Genomic DNA, 17,432 nt, shown 5'->3' with positions numbered 1-17,432 from the left:
TAGATAGATAGATAGACAGACAAGGATCAAGGATCAAGACAAGCAAGGATCCCAGTTAAGTTATCTGCTTTTGGGTATAAAATCCCAGGGTGAATTTGAATCACCAAAGGGAATTTTAGTGAAGAACTGACTGGGTTTGGAAATATGCTTTCCCCTTCCCAATGTAACCCAACAGTGTGTGAGTTTAAGGGTGTTTTTTATCCACAGGAGGTGAGGCTACATCTTATGCCCACTAAACATTGCTCAAACCTCTCAGGAAATTTGGCTTCATGAGAAATCATCCAATATCTTAGAATAGCCTCTGGGTCAGGGTTACTTCTTTAATCTCAGCTGCTCTAAATATTTCCATGAAACACATCATTCCTTTTAGGCACCTAATCCCTGAAGTGTTTGCTTGGCTGCTTTTGCTGATCTTACATGAAACAATCTCTATTTTTAAAGTCCTGGTTCTGGGTCCTGTTTTTTATCAGAAATGCTCAGGAAATGTAGAAGAAACGTGTTATTTATAAAATATAATGTCCACATGTAATGTTTATAGGTAATTTATATATTTATTTATGTTCCCTTTCGAGGTTATGCAAAGGTGGCCTAGCCACTAGGGTCCAGACCAGTGATTTTTGTTTTAATTGGTGGTTTTGATGACACGCCACGCCCTCAAAACCATTTCATTATAGGATTTTCAGCTAGGTCACATTTAAACTCCCAAGGATGGATGGACCAGAAAGCCTCCAGAGAATTGTTCTGACAGCAAATTCTCCTGTTAGGATTTTGCAGGTTCTTGAAAATCTGCATTTGACTATCCTCAGTATCTATTTACATTCATTTTAGCTGACTGAAGGTTTCCTTATTACCACATTTGTATTTTTTCTTTAGGGTGTTTAAGACTAATCATACATCCCTTAAATTCTTAGAACTGAACAGATGGGGCTGCCCTGGAAGTTATCCCTGCAGGTAAGGCTTTCCAAGGTGTTCAGTGTTTTCATGGCTCTTCCCTCCCACTTTTTCAGCATTTGGATTTATTGCCAGGAGGACTTGACACGAAAGGGTCTTGCAAGGGGATACACCCCTATTCTGCAGCATTCCCACCTGGAATTAGGGCATTACATCAGCCCTTTCCACTTCCCACACCCATGTTTTTAATACTGCTGTCTCTGCTGGAATCCCCTGTCGACAAACCACAAAATAGAAATGGAGAAGAGCAAGATCACTTATTTACATGCAGAAGTCATTAGTGAGGATACAGATCAAGTAAAATTTAGTGGAAGGGGAAAATAAATTAAAACTGACACCAACAGATGTTTATGAACAATGGACAGAAAAGAGACTGTAAAGATTTACTGTGTCTTACACGACATCAACAAGAGATGCACCAGTGAAATTAAATGGCAGCATCCAGAGGAAGGGATGATAGGGAATCTTTTTTTCCCAGAACACATAATTAATTTGTGATGCATCTGCTATGAATTACTATGAGGTCAAATTAGCAGGACTCAGAAACATTCAGCTGTTTCTATCAATAAGAATATCCAGTTACTTTGAACCATGAATAAAATGTAAGAGGGAATTTCTGTAAGTACTGAAATACAACTTCTATGCTTCTCTGAAAGCACAGATAATCAAGCATCACAAAACTATCATGTGAACGGGATTTTCTCAAAAAAAAAGTGCAGTGGAGGGTGTTTGGGGTCTGTCTTTGAAATAAGGAATAAAATATCCTGAAAACAGAGAGGGGAAGAAAGGCAAATGGTCATACTCAAAACATCAAAAGTCAAAGGCAATCCCCAGAGGCAATACAGTGATGCAAGGGAGGTGTACATACTGAGATGTAATTGTACAATTAATTTTAATTAATTACAAAAGTTAAGTATATGTTCTGTTCAAATATGAAGAAAATTTACATATAAAATTATACAGAGAGGGGACAGCAGGACGATTTCAGTATTTTAGGTAGTAACCAGCCCCTGGATTGACTATAAACTTTGTCCTTGTTGCACACAGAGCCAGGTTTGGTACCTAAGAATTTACCCATGCTTCTCACAGTGCTGCTTTAATAATGATGAAGAAAATATTTTGCTTCAAAGGCCCTTTGAAAGCCAGTAGCTTAAATATAATTGTGCTGGAAGTACTCCTTTGATTTTCCTTCATAAGGTGACCAGCTCTGTGTATAGTGAGAAAGCACAAATCCATTGCTGGCAATTATTCCAAACAGCTGTACCAACCAATTTATATGCTGGGAGGCTTGTAAATTATGTTCTACCATTAACCTGGCTCAATTATTCAGAGTTGACATGTCAAGCTTTTAACCAGCTACAAAGGCAGCAAGACCAGATGCTCTTTCTGAGAGAAAATTACAAAGGAGGGGAAAGTGTGCTGTCATGTCACTCCATGTTGTGCCAGACCTAAAGGAACATTCTTAAAGGAATAATCAAAAAATACTAAAGAAACAGGGTTCTCTGTTCTTCTAGAGGTCTGGATTTATACACAGGGACTTCAGTGGTGTAAGTCAATTGTTCTGTCCCTCCAAAATCAGTTCTCAGCTCTTGTACAGTGTTTTCAGTGCTCAGCCTTCAACCCTTGGCCAGGTGCTGCTCAAGTGTTTGCGCAATCACTACATTGGAGGGGAAGCTGGAGGGTACCCCTGCCCAGGGAGCAGCTCCCAGCTGGGAGACAAGCAAGCCAGGCCTGGGGACACTCCTGTCCCTTCCAGGCCTGTGTGCCAGGCCTGGGGATACTTCTGTCCCTCCTGGGCCTGTGTCCCAGGGCTGGGGACACTTCTGTCCCTCCTGGGCCTGTGTCCCAGGGCTGGGGACACTTCTGTCCCTCCTGGGCCTGTGTGCCAGGGCTGGGGACACTTCTGTCCCTCCTGGGCCTGTGTCCCAGGGCTGGGGACACTTCTGTCCCTTTCAGGCCTCTGTCCCAGGGCCATCCCTTACCTTGGCACTGTGGATGGAAGGATTTCAGGTTTGCTCCTGGCTGAGAGGGTCTTATATGGGAAAACTCCCTCAGAAAACAAGACATGGAGGAGATGCTGACTGCAGTTTTCAAGGAGCACCAAGGAAGGGCACAGGCACACCCACTCCTTTCGGTCTGAGGAGATTTGGGAACCAAGTGGATCCAGATCTCTTTTAATATTTCAGATGGGAACCAGATGGCTCCTTTCTCCCATGATCTGCCTGATCACCTCATTACATGATCTGTGTCTCCTCATGTAACTCACAATTTTTTAAAATCCACCAGCCCATGGAGATGGAAAACAGCAAAGCAAGATGTCACAGGGTTACAGGGGCATGGGGATGGGGCTTGATATTACATTTAATAGGAAAACTCCTGCAGCAGCTCCTTCACACCTGCTACTGCATACAGCATTTCCTGGCTCTGTGCTCAAGGCAGACTTCATTTACCCTGCTGAATGGAATCTTAATTTCTCTCAACCTCCCTGAAGTAGTTCCAGGTTTATTCTGAGGCAAGGGAAGAACCTGATACTGGCTTTTGGAAAACAAATGAATTTGCTGCACCCTGGGAGTTTTCATACACGATACATCCATCAGCTTTCCTTTCTGACTAACATTTGGCAAGATGTACCTGTCAGATTTTTTTTAATTCAAACCAAACCGTTTGGTATTTCTTCCAAGCCACACATCAACTGTCAGCACAGAAGTTTCCACACTGCCCCTGTGGGCTCACACACGCAGCTACCCTATGACCTACACCGAGGAGCAGCCCTGGCTCTTGGAGAAGCTCAAATCCACTGAGACAGGAATGTGAAAGCACAGCTGGGCCCAGCAGCTTCTGCTGCTGCAGCAAATCCCTCTGCCCCTCCACACATCTCCCTATCCTGAAAGTCTTTAGAGGTGAAATCATGAGTTTTCCTTCTCACTGCAGTTCTGTTTTGGCTCTAAAAAATCCTTCTTGAGGCAAGGACAGTTTGGCATGTTTTCCTTGTCTGCCCATCAAGCTCTTAAAAAATTAAGTTATTAATCATCTGAACATTCACCTCTGCTGCACTTGCTAGCCAGAAACTCCCATAGGTGATTATTTCAAATATTACTCTGCTTCTGTTGAAAACTTTGAATTAAAAAAAAAAACCCTGAAGCATGGACAAATGCACTTTGTCATAATTACTGCCCAGCAGTGTATTTTTAAAGCAGTCAGCTGAGCTTCTAGTTTATATTTCAATAATTTGCTTACTTGATAAAAAAAACAAAAACCCAAAAAACCCCTGACAAACCCCACATTCATCACTTAGTTTATCTGAGGTCTCCTCTATAGCAAAGCCTTGCTTGCAAGGAGGAAGAGAACTTTGCAGCTAAATTGTTTTGTAACAGATGTATCGATGGAAAAAGTTACTAACTGGGAGTGTTCTCTCCTTGCGAGTCTCGTTGCTATTAGTGCTGCTCTGTAGGGTGTAGCTTTCCTCTTGGGCTTCTGTGTTTGCTTTACGTGTTGCTTTCCTCTTCCTTTTGCTCAGGAGCCTTTTTACGACCTGGCAAAATAACCCAGAGCAGCAGCACGGAATCTGCAGGACAAAAATGAGCCTTTGCCTTAAATATCCCCGAGACAAATGGAGGTGAGTAGAGACGACTCCGGGCTGGGGAATTGCTCTTGGTTTGCTGTTCAGAAGTTATTACCAACTAGTACTTTGGGTTTGTTTGGGAGGTTTTCCCCCTGTTTGGCTGCAGTGTTGAGAATTTAAGTCAGGCATGGAAATATAGTGGAGTTGTAATTGCATCCAGGCCTTGGGTAGAGATTACAGAGATTGTTGGGACAGAAACCCATTGAGCAGGGTTTCCTGGGCCTTCAAACACATTTTCCGTCCTCCTTTTCCCTGGTCCTGAGAGTATCTCTGTGCTTCTGGCTCCCTGTGCAAACTCCACCTGATGACAGCATTTACCCTGCTCCCATCACCTCCCTGTACCTCATCTATAATGCAGAGGTTGTATTTGCTCAGCTGTATTGAATCCTGCTATAAAAGCAGGGTGCAGAGGGCAGCTTCTGGATGCACAGTGAATCTCTGTAACTAATAAAATATAGCACCTGCCCTGCTTGGAAGTGTCAGTGTGAAACCAGACTTGACAGGGTAAGTGATCTCAGTTCATAATCCTGTAATGCTGGTACAATTTGGTGGTACTGGCATAAATGTGGTACTGAGAGCTAAACTGGACTTTGAGATAAATTTAAAATGGTGTCTTTAAAGGAAAATTACTCTGTATGGGATTTGATGACATGAGATCTTTTACTCATAGGGTGTCATACCTGGCAGCTGAGTGGATGAAAATGATTCTCTGTTGTACAAACAAGACTCCACATGAGTCAAAAATAGGCAATTAAAGACTTAGTATTCTTGACACTCCTTCTTTCTGTTTTCTAAGGTATCTTTTAAGAATCTTGACATTTAATGAGTTTTTTTCTGTACTGTTCAATGAGTATTTCTAATGTCAAACTTTTGGGTTATGTTAGTTTTGCCTGCACACCTGTGGTATGTTGGTCTCCTGCTGTTCTTTCATGGAGTTTCCTGACTCTACTTCCAAAAAAGAAAACATTATTTCCTGTTTACTGATAATTCAATTTTATATCTATTGAAAAGTTTTCTAGGAAAAAAATGATAGCAAACAACTGTAGGTCAGAGACCACAGAGCTAGTTCGTATTTGAAACAGAATGAACATGTTCCTGAAATATTTGATGTTTTGTAGAATCAACAAACAAGTCTAATAATGTAGAATCAACAAATTTTTAGATACTTTCCTCTCCAGCTCACAGAGAGCAGACATTTCTCCCTCGTGTTGTAAAGTACCAGAAAGCAGAGTCGTGTTTTAGTGCATGAAGAAAATAAAACTTCTAGGGGGACCCTAACTCATCAAGGGCATTAGAGAGGGACAACCTTCAACTGGGGATATAAAAATTATCTTTCTCTTGGTCATTACCTCTGCCTTCTCCCTCCTCTCCCACGTAGACCCAAGGCTCCTTCACCCTGACGGGATGTTCATGCAGTGCTCTGGTTTTATTCGTCCCTTTCCATAGCAAAGAGTTCACTGCAGCTGATGGGAGATTTCACATGTCTGTACCAGAGCTGACAGTCTGACTGTTCTCTGGGCTCATGGAAACACTGAGTTTTGCTGCCTTTTTGTTGGCAAACCCAAGCCCAGACAGCTGAGTCACCCCACACAAAGCAGCAGCTTTGAACATTTGCTTTTCCAAAATACAACCTTCCTTTTTCACCAAGGCTTCCAGGACACTTCTTGCTGCAGAACATTGCTTTTCATATGCTACACTAGGACAAAAACACAGGCAGTCCCACATTGGTAACAAGGGGAGAGAGAGAAAATCCTGTGTGAGCAACAAACCCAGACGGGAGGCCTGGATTGTGCCTAAAACCTTGAACCACAGACACAGAGAAAAGAATTAAAAATAACCTGAACAGTTATTTTCACAACCTGATTTTAAATAAGGGAGTATTTCTACTGGCTTTTTCAGTTTCTCTTTTTGGACAGCCTGAAATGCTGCCCACAGCCTGTGTAAAATCTGAAGGGGCAGGTTTTGGGCACATGGAAATAACCCATTGCAGCCATCAAAGCCACAGCAGGGTGATGTAGGACCAGTCACCCCTTCTCTCCTGAGCTCTCAGCTGGAGTACAGACCTTGGATTTCTGCTGTGAGCAGTTCATGCTCATAAGTCCTTCTGCTACTGAGTCATTCTAGCTGGCTATTATATTAGTTATTTTAGACTATTTTAATTACTATTCTACTCTGAAAAAAAGGGCAGAATCATGTGAATTGTAGAATCCAGAGACCAAGAAAAATAGCATCTGAGGAAGAGTATACAAAATATCCACCAGTAAAATAAAAATGTGCTGGGGAGTCAGTGGAGAGTGAAGAGAAGGAAACACCAGAGCAGCCAACTAGAAAAAAAAAGGCCAGCATAAGGCTTGATAGTCACAGGAAGATCAAAACTAAAATGAAACTACTTTGAAACCTCTCAGCTGGAATACGTTTCAGAAGAGCCACCTAGTCTCAAAGAAGGCTGTCAGAATGTCAAATTGAAGTCAGCAGGAAAATTTGAACAGGCAATGTCTTAAAAACAGGCAAAAACAATTCCTATAAGTAATATGTGACATGTCAGAAAGTAAAATACATCTAAAATAGAAACATTGGGAATGGGCAAAAACTGAATTTGAAAATCTTCCACCCAGTGTTTTACTACCTGCTGCTGGAGATCTGACAGCCATTTAAATTATTTCTCAAGCTCATTTAAGAAAGAAAAAAAGAAGCTTGCTTTGCCATCACCTCAATTAGAGAAAAATCATCACATCATTTTATGTTGAGAGTTAGTTGATGAATGTCGTGTCATATATCACTGCCTCTGCATCTGACAGGAATCAAAGCAGACACTTTGAAAGGCAAGTGTCTTTGAACTGCTAATTATGCTTAACAAAGAAAGTGTTTCACATGTTGCTTCTTAATGAAATTTCTGCTTTTACCTAAAAGGTTTTTCTCCCATCTTATTTCTGGACAGCATGAAATTATGTTGAAACTAACAGTAATCTATTTATTTCTGATTATACTGGGATGTTTGAAAAAGTGGGGGAAATATTCTATTCACAACCAAAAGCTTCTGGAGATTTGTTGAGAAATAGTGGCAAAGGTAAGCCCCTGGTAGAAATGTTTTTCTTTTGGATACATGGTATTAAAGGCATCTGTGAATGTTCTGAATGTGAGAATAGTATTTTAGCTCAATTCCTCTACCCCCAGGAATTTCTTCTTCCTCAACTTTCTCTTATTCTCAGAGCAGTGCAAAATACCCCAACAAAAGCTACACCCAAACAAATCTAAAACAAGAGCAATTACCAAACAGGAGGATAATTTGTAGGGGAAAAAGGTAACAAGGATTGGGCCAGCAATTTGGCAGTGTCTCTAATTCCACCTCATTTAAGTGCTTTGCATAGGGTTCAAAAAAAGAAAAACAAATATATTTTTAAAAAAATCAGCAAAACCCAAACAACAAACACCCAGATTGAAGTGCAACCTCTCAGAGCCTCAAATATTTTGACTTATATTCTTCTCTAATCTTAAGGCTTCTGAAGTGTTGCCAAAAAGTGAAACTCCTGGGCTAGGAAGCAAAGGGTGTGTATGTGTCTGCTCTGCTTTGATCTGCCAGAGAAGAGATTGTTTTTCTGGTCAACATCAAGCCTTGTCTTTCAAATTAGGAATCTTCAGTCTAGGAAAATATTGGAATATGAGGCTGTGGAGAAAGTCCCAGTAATGTAGAGAGCTGCTGGCAAGTCAGGAATTGATGGTAAAACCTGCAGTACCTGATATGAATAAATAAGTCTTGTACTGTTACTCTCCATCACTGGAATCATGGATTTTCCTGCTGTTAGCCAGACCAGAATTATTTCTTAAAGTATAATATTCTCTGATTTATATTCCATGAAGAAGGGAATGCAAGATGTGTGCTAGCTCCTCAAATTGTAAGAGACAATGTAAGCTCAAGAGTGTTGATTCTCATTTTCCTTAAAACTACTTTTGAAAATCTTTACATATACAGGTGGAATAAAAATGACAGTCAGGCCTGTTGACTACTTTAGAATTGCTCCTTTCCATTGCCAGTTTGTCCCACACACTCCTGTGAGATATGCAGTTTTGGGAAAATGCTTACAATGTATAAATAGTACAATTCAGTCAATTGCTGTTCATCAGTAAATAAGAGCATTCTGAGGCACTGGCACGCAGCAGAGCCTGGGATTAGCTCTCAATTGCCTCTTCTGTGAAATCTCCCTGCTGTTTCCTCACATCCATTCACAAACATTCTTCCTTTCCACCCACTCACAGTCCCTATAAGAGTGTTTAGGAGCTCAGCTATTTTTCTGGGATTAAGATGTGGATATTAAATATTAAAAGCAACTTTTAAAATCCATAATGTGCTGGCAATATCCTTAAATGCTTCTCTTTCTCCGGCACTGACTGGTGTGAGTTCTGTAATGCCTGACAGTCCTGGTGGGATGCTGGGCTGCAGGTTTGCTTCCATTTCCAGTAGGTCCTGGGGAGAAGTCCCTGGATTTGAAGTGTGGAAGAGGCTCCCCATGGAACATGCATCAATCTTCTCCCAGTGATGGTGGGACTGAGCCTGGGGGTTCCTTTTGTGGGGCCATGTTTATGCACACCATCAAAATGTGCTCAGTGATGAAAACCGAAAGGAAAAGAGGATGAACCAAACAGAGAGTTAGTCCAAATTTACCTTATGCCCTGGGAAGGCAAAGAAAAAGGAGAGTAACCTCAGTGAGATCAGTACCTGAGAGCTGCTCAGTATGTGCCTAACCCCCTTTGTTCCAGTTGAGGTCTTAAAGGCAACTGCATAAATACTTCACACCACAAACCCCATCCAGCTAAAATTCACCTATGCACATTACCAATAACAACCTCATAGGCAAATGTCAGCCTGTATCTTCCATTTCCTATTCCTGAGATCTGCATGCCCCCAAAAGATCAGTGAGATTCCTGAAAGCATTAGGAAACCACACAGTGGATGTTGTACATCAGATTGACACCCTAGAGAGAAGCTGCTGGCTGAAGAGCTCTGTTTTTCATGAAGCACATATTTTACTTTATACTTAATGGAGTGGTGTGTGATTCAGGAATTCTGGAAATTATTTTGGAAAACAGGTTAGGCAAAACAGAGAGAAGTGGTGCAAGTAAAGCTGAACCTCCCATGGGGCAGTAGATGGACCTGAGGGGCCTCCCAGTCTTTCTTTTCTATGACTTCTCCACCTTAATGCTTCTGTCTCACTAACCAGACAGCTGGCCCTGTGTTAGTCAGCAAACAAGACAAGTGATGGAGGCTGGCTAAGATGAGGCCAGTTTGGGCTGTTTTTTGGGCTGTTTTGTTTGCATTCATGAGCAGCCATGAGCTCTGGAGGAGAGCTACCAGGCTTCATGCATGACCAGTTGTTGTCTGTGTTTTCAGACAACTGAAGAGCTGAAATCTCTCCCCACAGCAGAAAGGTTGTGCATGCAAACATTGTCCATTTCACAGCCTCTGTAGAAAATACCCAGTTGCCTACCCTGGTCTGTAGTACTGCTTATGTGGCACATATTCCTCATTGCATTAGAATTCCTGTCACAATATTAAGTGAGGGAGTGGACTTCATCTGTATGTTTGGAGGCAGAAGTTCTAAAAACTACTATAAAAAATGTCAATTCCTGACCTTATCCTCCAGCTGAGCCCTGAGAACTTTGGTCTCTTTTGAGAGGCTGCTATCAGCGTGCTTAAACATGAGCCAGGTTAATGCAGTTAACCCTGAATTCCTGGGGGTGTCCTGGCCTTGCCTGCCTGCAGGATAATGAGCTCACCGGTTCCAGGTGTTGAGGCTGCTTGGAAATGATGCAGCACTGGTCTGAGTGTTACTGGTAGCACTGGGAAATGGAGCAAAGGGAGAGAAAACATCACCCATTCCACTCCCACCCACACTGGGTGCAATCCCTGGCAGCAGCAGCTCCTGCTGTCTCCAGTGAGAGTTCCTCTGAATCCCATTGCAGTGCATTTACTGTGCTCAGGAGTTTTGTTAAGAGATTGAAAGCCCTGGATTTAGAGCAATCACAAAGCGAATAGTCTTGAAAATAAGTGTATTTGAGCAAGAAGAGCCAAGTCCTCATCTGGTGAGGAAACTTTCATCTCCTCACATCAGTCCTTCTCCAATTTTCAGTCTCAATTGTACACAGGGGAAACTTAAGATTTATCTGAGTCAGAATACACCTGACTTTTAGTTCTTTCACTGCTGAGAAATATGTACAGTTGTTCCCATTATTTCTATTTCAGAAGGGTTGTTTTGTTGGTAGTTTTTTGACATCACCCCTCTGGTGTCTTTTTAATTTTTCTTTTTGAAAGCTCTTATTTTTGGAGCTTAGGAGTCATAATGAATAAAAACCTGTGAGTGCAATTCAGTCCAGATCCACGTGTTGAGTCATGGGTTCCTCTTCAGTACATGCAGGAGTCCAATCTTGTCCTTGTAAGGGGATTGGCAGTAGCTTTGGAAAGATCTGTCCTCTTTCCCAGTTTGCAATCATGAGCTGTACTTCCAGCTCAATTTTTATATAAAAGCAAATAAACATTTTATCTGCAGGCATCAGCCATTGTCTTAGTAACCATCCCAATATCTGTGAGCAGCTGCACAGGGTGGGAAAGGAGGCTCTGAATTTGTTATGTGGTCTGAGTGTGTTTCACACTGTTCACATTCATGCTACTGTTAGGAGATCCTTTTCTTTCCCTCTCTCTCATCCTTTACTCCACCCAAACAAAGCCAAACAAGCGCTTCCCACATCTCTCTGTCATCCATCATGTACCTACTCTTTCATCATACCTGTGCAGCATTTTCAGAATCAATGCTTACATTTTGTCAGTTACTTTTAAACAGTTTCTCAGTGCTCTAAATCCCTTGATTTGGAGAATGCCCAAGCTAATGAGGTGAACAGAACCAAACCATTTCAGGCACTGCTGGTTCAGTGATACCCTCAGCTCTATCCCTGAGCTTCTCCTCACTTTGAAGAAGAGATCGCTTTGCCTCTTGGAATATAAGTCTGACCTTTGCCTCCTTTTACCTATTTGAAATATGTTCTTGCCATGCAACTGCTTGGGCAGTAGTGCCTCACAGAACCAGCCAGGGACTTCTTAGTGCTGTCCTGGGGGTAAATGTCACCCTCACAGCCTTATCAGCACACCAGACAGACACACACCTGCATTTCCCTCCTATATTAATAAGTGAACAATATTACACATTTTGTTTAGCCATAAGTACAACAGCATCTTAGGCAGTACAACCCAGGCTTGACATTGATCCTAATCTAAAGGCAAAGCTCTGCTCTGGCAGGACAAGCTCTCTGGTTTTGATGGCTGCTTGTGTTTCCAGATTTTGGTAAGGAAAAGGTGTTGAAAACACACTTGAAACAATTTATAATCGACTTTTGTGGCTCCAGATATGTTAGATAAACGTGGGAGTGAATTTGTTGAGGAAAACAAGCTGCCATTCTGAACAGCTGGAGGTTTAGCCATCCCCAGAGCAAAGTCCATCAAACCCAGAGCTGTGGCAAACTGCCAGGCTGCTGCATGTGTGTCACTTTGATGGTCACACAGGAATGCCCTCTGGGCAGGAGGGGATTAATGATAACTCTCTGAAGCCCCAAGTGCCTCATTTTTGATCTTCCTGTGGCAGTATATTTCTTCCATTTTCACTTTGTTCTCAAAGCCTCACTCTTCATTTAAACCCTCTAAGGAAACTCCTTGCAAGATGGATGTACATTACCCTTTCAGGAGAAACAGAATCTCTGTCAGAAAAATAAATACTGAAATCTGTTTAGTGATACCCCTCATGTAGACATCTCTCTCTCATCTTCTTTAAATATTAGTTCAGAAACCAGCTTTCATTGACAGAAATTTAATTGCCATAATCCAGATTGCATGGAATATTTCTATAGTGATGTTCTAATGCTAATTTGCAAGAATGGGAGAACATTTGCCATCCTAACAAATTCCTTTTGTCCTTGGATGAAAGAGACAGCAAAGACAGTGCCCCTGGCTAAGTGGAGACACGAGACAGATATCCACAATGCTCTGTATGTGAAGTCTAGTGTTGGAGATGTTAATAATTTTCAGTTTCACTCCTACCCAATTAAAACTAAAGCTTTATACTCATTTCCAAGAAGAAACTTGCTTGGAAATAGCCTGACTTGGTGCTTTGAAAGATATCAAAGATTACCTCTTCATAATGACCTTGGAGATGTGGATCCAAATAATGATGTCTGGGTATTTATACGAATGGTTCTTCTCAGAGCTGCCCATCACAACTAGTTTTGCCAAATACACATGAAGTTTATGAAACATCTCTTACTTAATCTGAATCCATGAAAGTAGATGGAATGAGCCCTAAATCCTAGTCCAACAGTCTAATGTAAGACTTAAGAGCCACCATGTGAGGTACAAAATTTAGTGGACACTGTTAGTAACTACAATTAAACTCAGTGTGCAAACCCATGTGCTGATGATAATGATAACACCAACCAGCCTGGACAGTATTTCTATATCACCCTCCTCTTTTTCTAAAGTGGTGGTTTAGGGCTAAAACTGTGGGTGTAAAAAGATGTAGTTTCATTCCTCAGGCTTGGTACAGGTACAGGGCACAGTCACCATGATTCACACTCCTTGCTTGTGGTTTATCCCGTTCAATCCAGCCCTAACTGGTGTCTGTGTATCTGACAAAGGCTGTCCCATCTCACACAGCCTGCAGGCACATTCCAGATTCACCAGGAGCACACTGCCTTGCCCTGAAGCTAGAGGTGCTTGGGAAGAGCTGTATCACCCCTCCTTACCTGCCAGAAAGTAAAATTAGGAAAAAGACTCCTACAAAACAGTACAGAGCTCAAGAATTGAGTTTGTCTGCAGCCCATGGTAAGACAAGAGAGCCATTCAGCCAGCCTGCTCAGTGGGGGCACTGGGGGCCAGGGGCAGGAGACAGGACAGCTGCACCACTCTGCTCTGCCCAGGCTTGATGTGCACCATGGCTTGCCAGGACCAAACAAATTCCCCTCTGCCTGTGAACTCCACAGCCCAGCGAGCAGATCTAGGCCAAAGTGAGAGAGCAGAACCTGCCAACATACTTGCAAGGACTGTTGTGAGTCCTGCACAAATATTATTTGTGGGGAGCAAAAAGAGATTAGCATGTAACCACTGGCTCTCAGTAGAGTCACCTTCAGAGCAGTCAGGCACAGTCCAACTTAATCTGCCTGCATTTTCAGAGCCCTGATCACTATGTATCTTTGCATCATGGCCATCCATCACAGCACCAGATTCTCATCTAAATACTGCCAGCAGCACTGTGAGCAGCAACGTTCCCTCCTTCTCCCTCTGCATCTTATTATTGAAGTTGCTGCTGGCAAAGGAAAGGAAAGTGGCTGTGTCCACAGTGACATTAACAGAGCTGTCAGCTTAACCAATGCTGATCCTTTCTCCCTCATCCCTGCTTCTCTGCCTGTTCTCCTTTTTGAGGCAGCAGAAAATCCATATAAATTCACCCTAGTGCACAGCCATCCAGAAATCCTGCTGGTGTTCTGTGAGACCTTCGGTACCCTGACTGTCTCCAGCTCCACATGCCATGTCCTACTCAGCCACCAAGCCCCCCAAGCAGAGCCATTGCCAGGGCTCCCAGGGGCCAGGCTTCTTCTGGACAGCAGGAGCATCCCTGGGAGCAGGCAGAGCAAGGAACCCATCTGCTCTCTGCAGGTTCCTCATCACAGAGAAACAGGATTCCAGCAGCACCAAAGGCAGAGCAGGGCACACGAGAGGCTGGGTGCTTGGACAGACACCATACTGCAACCAAATAAACTTGTAGCAAAGTTTCCCAAACCCTTGGAAGCTAGTTTTTAAATAGTCCCTAAGCAATTCCATTCAAACAAAATGTGGTTTTCCAGTTTGGAAAGGAGCAGGTAAACCTCCACTAGTGGTGCAATCCTATTCAACTCACTCATCCCACTGGGCCATCATGGAGAATAGCATGGTGTGTAAAGGGTGTGTAATTTTTGTATTATAAAATTATAAAATATTTCTGCAGACAACACTTCATAATGTGAACTGCAGAGGATTCACCAGAGGGGACCCTCCTGGGCTCCAGGTACCCCATTAACTCAGGCAGAACCAGCAAGCATGTGTGAGTAGAGAGCAGCTGTATTTGGTCATACAGTTGTAAAAGCATGAGATGTACAGGCAGCTTGTTTGGTATTTTTGTTTGTGTAGGGTTTAATTTTTTTTAAAGACAGTTTTCAGAAATGGGGATTTATTTTCTTGCTCCTCAGTTCACCACGCTGATACACAACCCACGGTGTGCATTGTTCGATAGGTGTCAGTCAGCTGGAACTGGATTTCATGTAGCAAACCACTAACAATGTACTTGGAGAGGGAGCATCAGAGCAAAGACAGACATTCTTGAACAACTGGCATTTCAAAAGTTTCAGCATCCATAATCCTCCCTCTCTGCCTTATGTCTTGCACATTTAGGGTGTGGGCATTGGCACACCCTGGTCTCTCCCTGCCACTTGTCAGCTCATTGCAGTTCTCAGCCTGCTGTCAGTGTCACTCTGCCCTGTTGTCACCTGCCATCCCCTGCAGTCTGCAAAGGGACTTCAGTCATCTGCCCCATGGTATTCAGCCACAGGGCCTGCAGAGCAAGCACAGCCAGGGGCTTTGCCCCCTGCTCTCTCCTCCATCCAGCCCACCTGAACCACAACAAGGCACAACCTGTGCCAGGGACAGGAGGGATCACACTCAGGGGCTCAGCAAACTCAAATGTTGTCTTTTCTGCAATTTCTCCCATTGCAGAATAGTTATAGCCTGACACTATAGATGTGTTCCTTATGCTGTTAACAGTTATTCCTTATAAACTTTCTATCCTCCAGTGTGTCTCAATTGCTCCTCTGGCATTATCTTCTTTGCAAAGCAGTCAAGGAAAAATTAAGTACTGTGTTACTGCACCAGGTTTCCATAAGATTTTGGGGTCAAAGAACGAAAAGTTTGTTTCTTCCCTCCCATGACAGAATAACCCCCTCCAAGCAGCACTGCAGTATGGCAGGTAACTGCATTTCAGGAGCAGTAATTCCACCTGGTCGATATTCCCACCAGCCCAGCTGTGGAGAGCTGGTTGTTTCACATCTCTAGATTGCACAGTGATATCAACCTAACCAACTCCTGTCTCAATTTTCAAATCTCATTGAAAACCATACCTTGTCTTCCTCAGCAGTACTGCTTCATTTTCCTCTTCCACTGAGCTGTTATTTAATTCACTGGCAGTAGCTGGAACACAGCTCACAGGGCTCACCTGGGATCACAGCCCAGGGCTGAGCAGTCCTGCAAGCTTGGACAAAGCACTGTGCCCCTGTTTCCTCATCTTTGACATAAGAGTAATGTTTCTGCTGCCAAGGGAGGCTGGAATAATTATGCTTCAGGAATATTCAATGCTAAACACTTCTAGCAGTCTATTTATCATGTTTATAGAGTAATGGCTTTCAGGAATAAGAGATTAGAGAATAGCCCTGTAGTTACAGAGCTGGGCTGGAGTACAGGAGAGCTGCCTCCTGAGTCTTAGGAAACAGAAGAGACCCTAGGCAAGGATTGGGCTTAAACCTTTAGGATGGGAAATACAACCTTTTCCTCTATGGAGGCTAAGTAATTCCTATTAGTGAGTTTGGAAACACAACATTACTGTCAGTTTTTAAGTGAGTTGTCACTTGTACAGTTCCAGTATGGATTCAGTTTATAAGTAAAGGACAAGAAGGAATAACTGCAGTTAGGAGAGGATTTGCAGCAATTGGTCAATATATGTTCCATGTATTTAATGAAACCTTGCACACCAGAATTAATTCAATGAGGGAAATGTCTCTCACAGCCAGTGCTGACTTCAGTAGTCATTCATGACACTGAACAAGACAGCCATTACTTGTGTCCCTTTCACTGCAAATAAAGAGCACACCATCAGACCCAATACCTGCTGAAAAACCAGCCAAGGCTGCTGACAGTCTGCAAAACCAAGGCACAGGCTGTGAGAGTTTCCCTGTTAATGTGGGTTCCAGACCAGCCTCTCTGCCACCTTCTAAGAGTTAAACACATGCCACAGCTGATCTCCCACGGAAGTTCTGAAGGAGAAGCCCAGCAGATTGGATTAATGCCAAGAGGTGTGAGCAGACAGAGCCCACCCAGCTGCTGCCACTGCCCAGCCCAGCTGCTGCCCACCAGCTGCTCCAGCTGCTGTGAAACCCCACTGCAAACGCTCCTGCTCCGCTTCTTTCCATGTTTCCTGAGGGAACCCTCAGTTCATCTGCTGCTCTTAAAGCAATTAATGAACCTCTTGAAGCATCTGGTGAGCAGGGGCTCTGCAGGACCCCTCATTTGCAGCAGCTTTCCCCCTGTGGCACTCGTGTGCTCTGGCCCTATGGGCAGTGCCTGACCAACAGGGGCAAACCAAATGCTGTGGAGCTGCATTGACACATTCCAGCTGGCCACTTGCCCTTATCAATTCCGTAGGTTTGATAAAGTACACACATTAATTCATTAACATCAGTGAATTTACTGCCAGAGCTGGCCTCTCTGCAGAGCAGTGTTGTCTGGGCCTGCACAGGATATGCTTTGTTGGCAATTATACAGCTTCCTCTGCTGAGTGTATCTTCCTTTAGCCCTTTTCATTCATCTAGACAAATACTTTAGAGGTAGATTACAGAAAGCATTTTTTTTCCCCAAAGGGTTAAGAAAAGCTGCAGCAGCAAAAATGCTCATTTGAGGATACCAGCTAGATGTTGGAAAGGAAAACTGGAAAAAACAAAATGTGCCTTGTTGGACAAGGAGATGGGATTGAGCCATCTCTCTTCTCCCAGAAAGGAAAACCAAGTCACAGAGCTCAGAAGT

General features: G+C 43.1%; 1 protein-coding gene across 1 annotated transcript in view; it reads left to right on the top strand.

Annotated features, from left to right (window-relative positions):
* The first annotated feature begins 4,433 nt into the window (after positions 1–4,433).
* The window catches only part of KCNMB2 (potassium calcium-activated channel subfamily M regulatory beta subunit 2), a 137,760-nt gene continuing 124,761 nt past the window's right edge, over positions 4,434–17,432 (top strand). The window contains exon 1 of the mRNA XM_074547412.1: positions 4,434–4,567. Coding sequence (XP_074403513.1) covers positions 4,530–4,567 — 38 coding nt within the window. The 5' untranslated portion in view covers positions 4,434–4,529. The remainder of the gene's footprint in view (positions 4,568–17,432) is intronic.

The sequence above is a fragment of the Zonotrichia albicollis genome, chromosome 9, assembly GCF_047830755.1.
Source record: "Zonotrichia albicollis isolate bZonAlb1 chromosome 9, bZonAlb1.hap1, whole genome shotgun sequence".
Taxonomy (NCBI): Eukaryota; Metazoa; Chordata; class Aves; order Passeriformes; family Passerellidae; genus Zonotrichia; species Zonotrichia albicollis.
The sequence above is the reverse complement of the archived record's forward strand: the minus strand, read 5'-3'. Positions and strand labels throughout refer to the sequence as shown.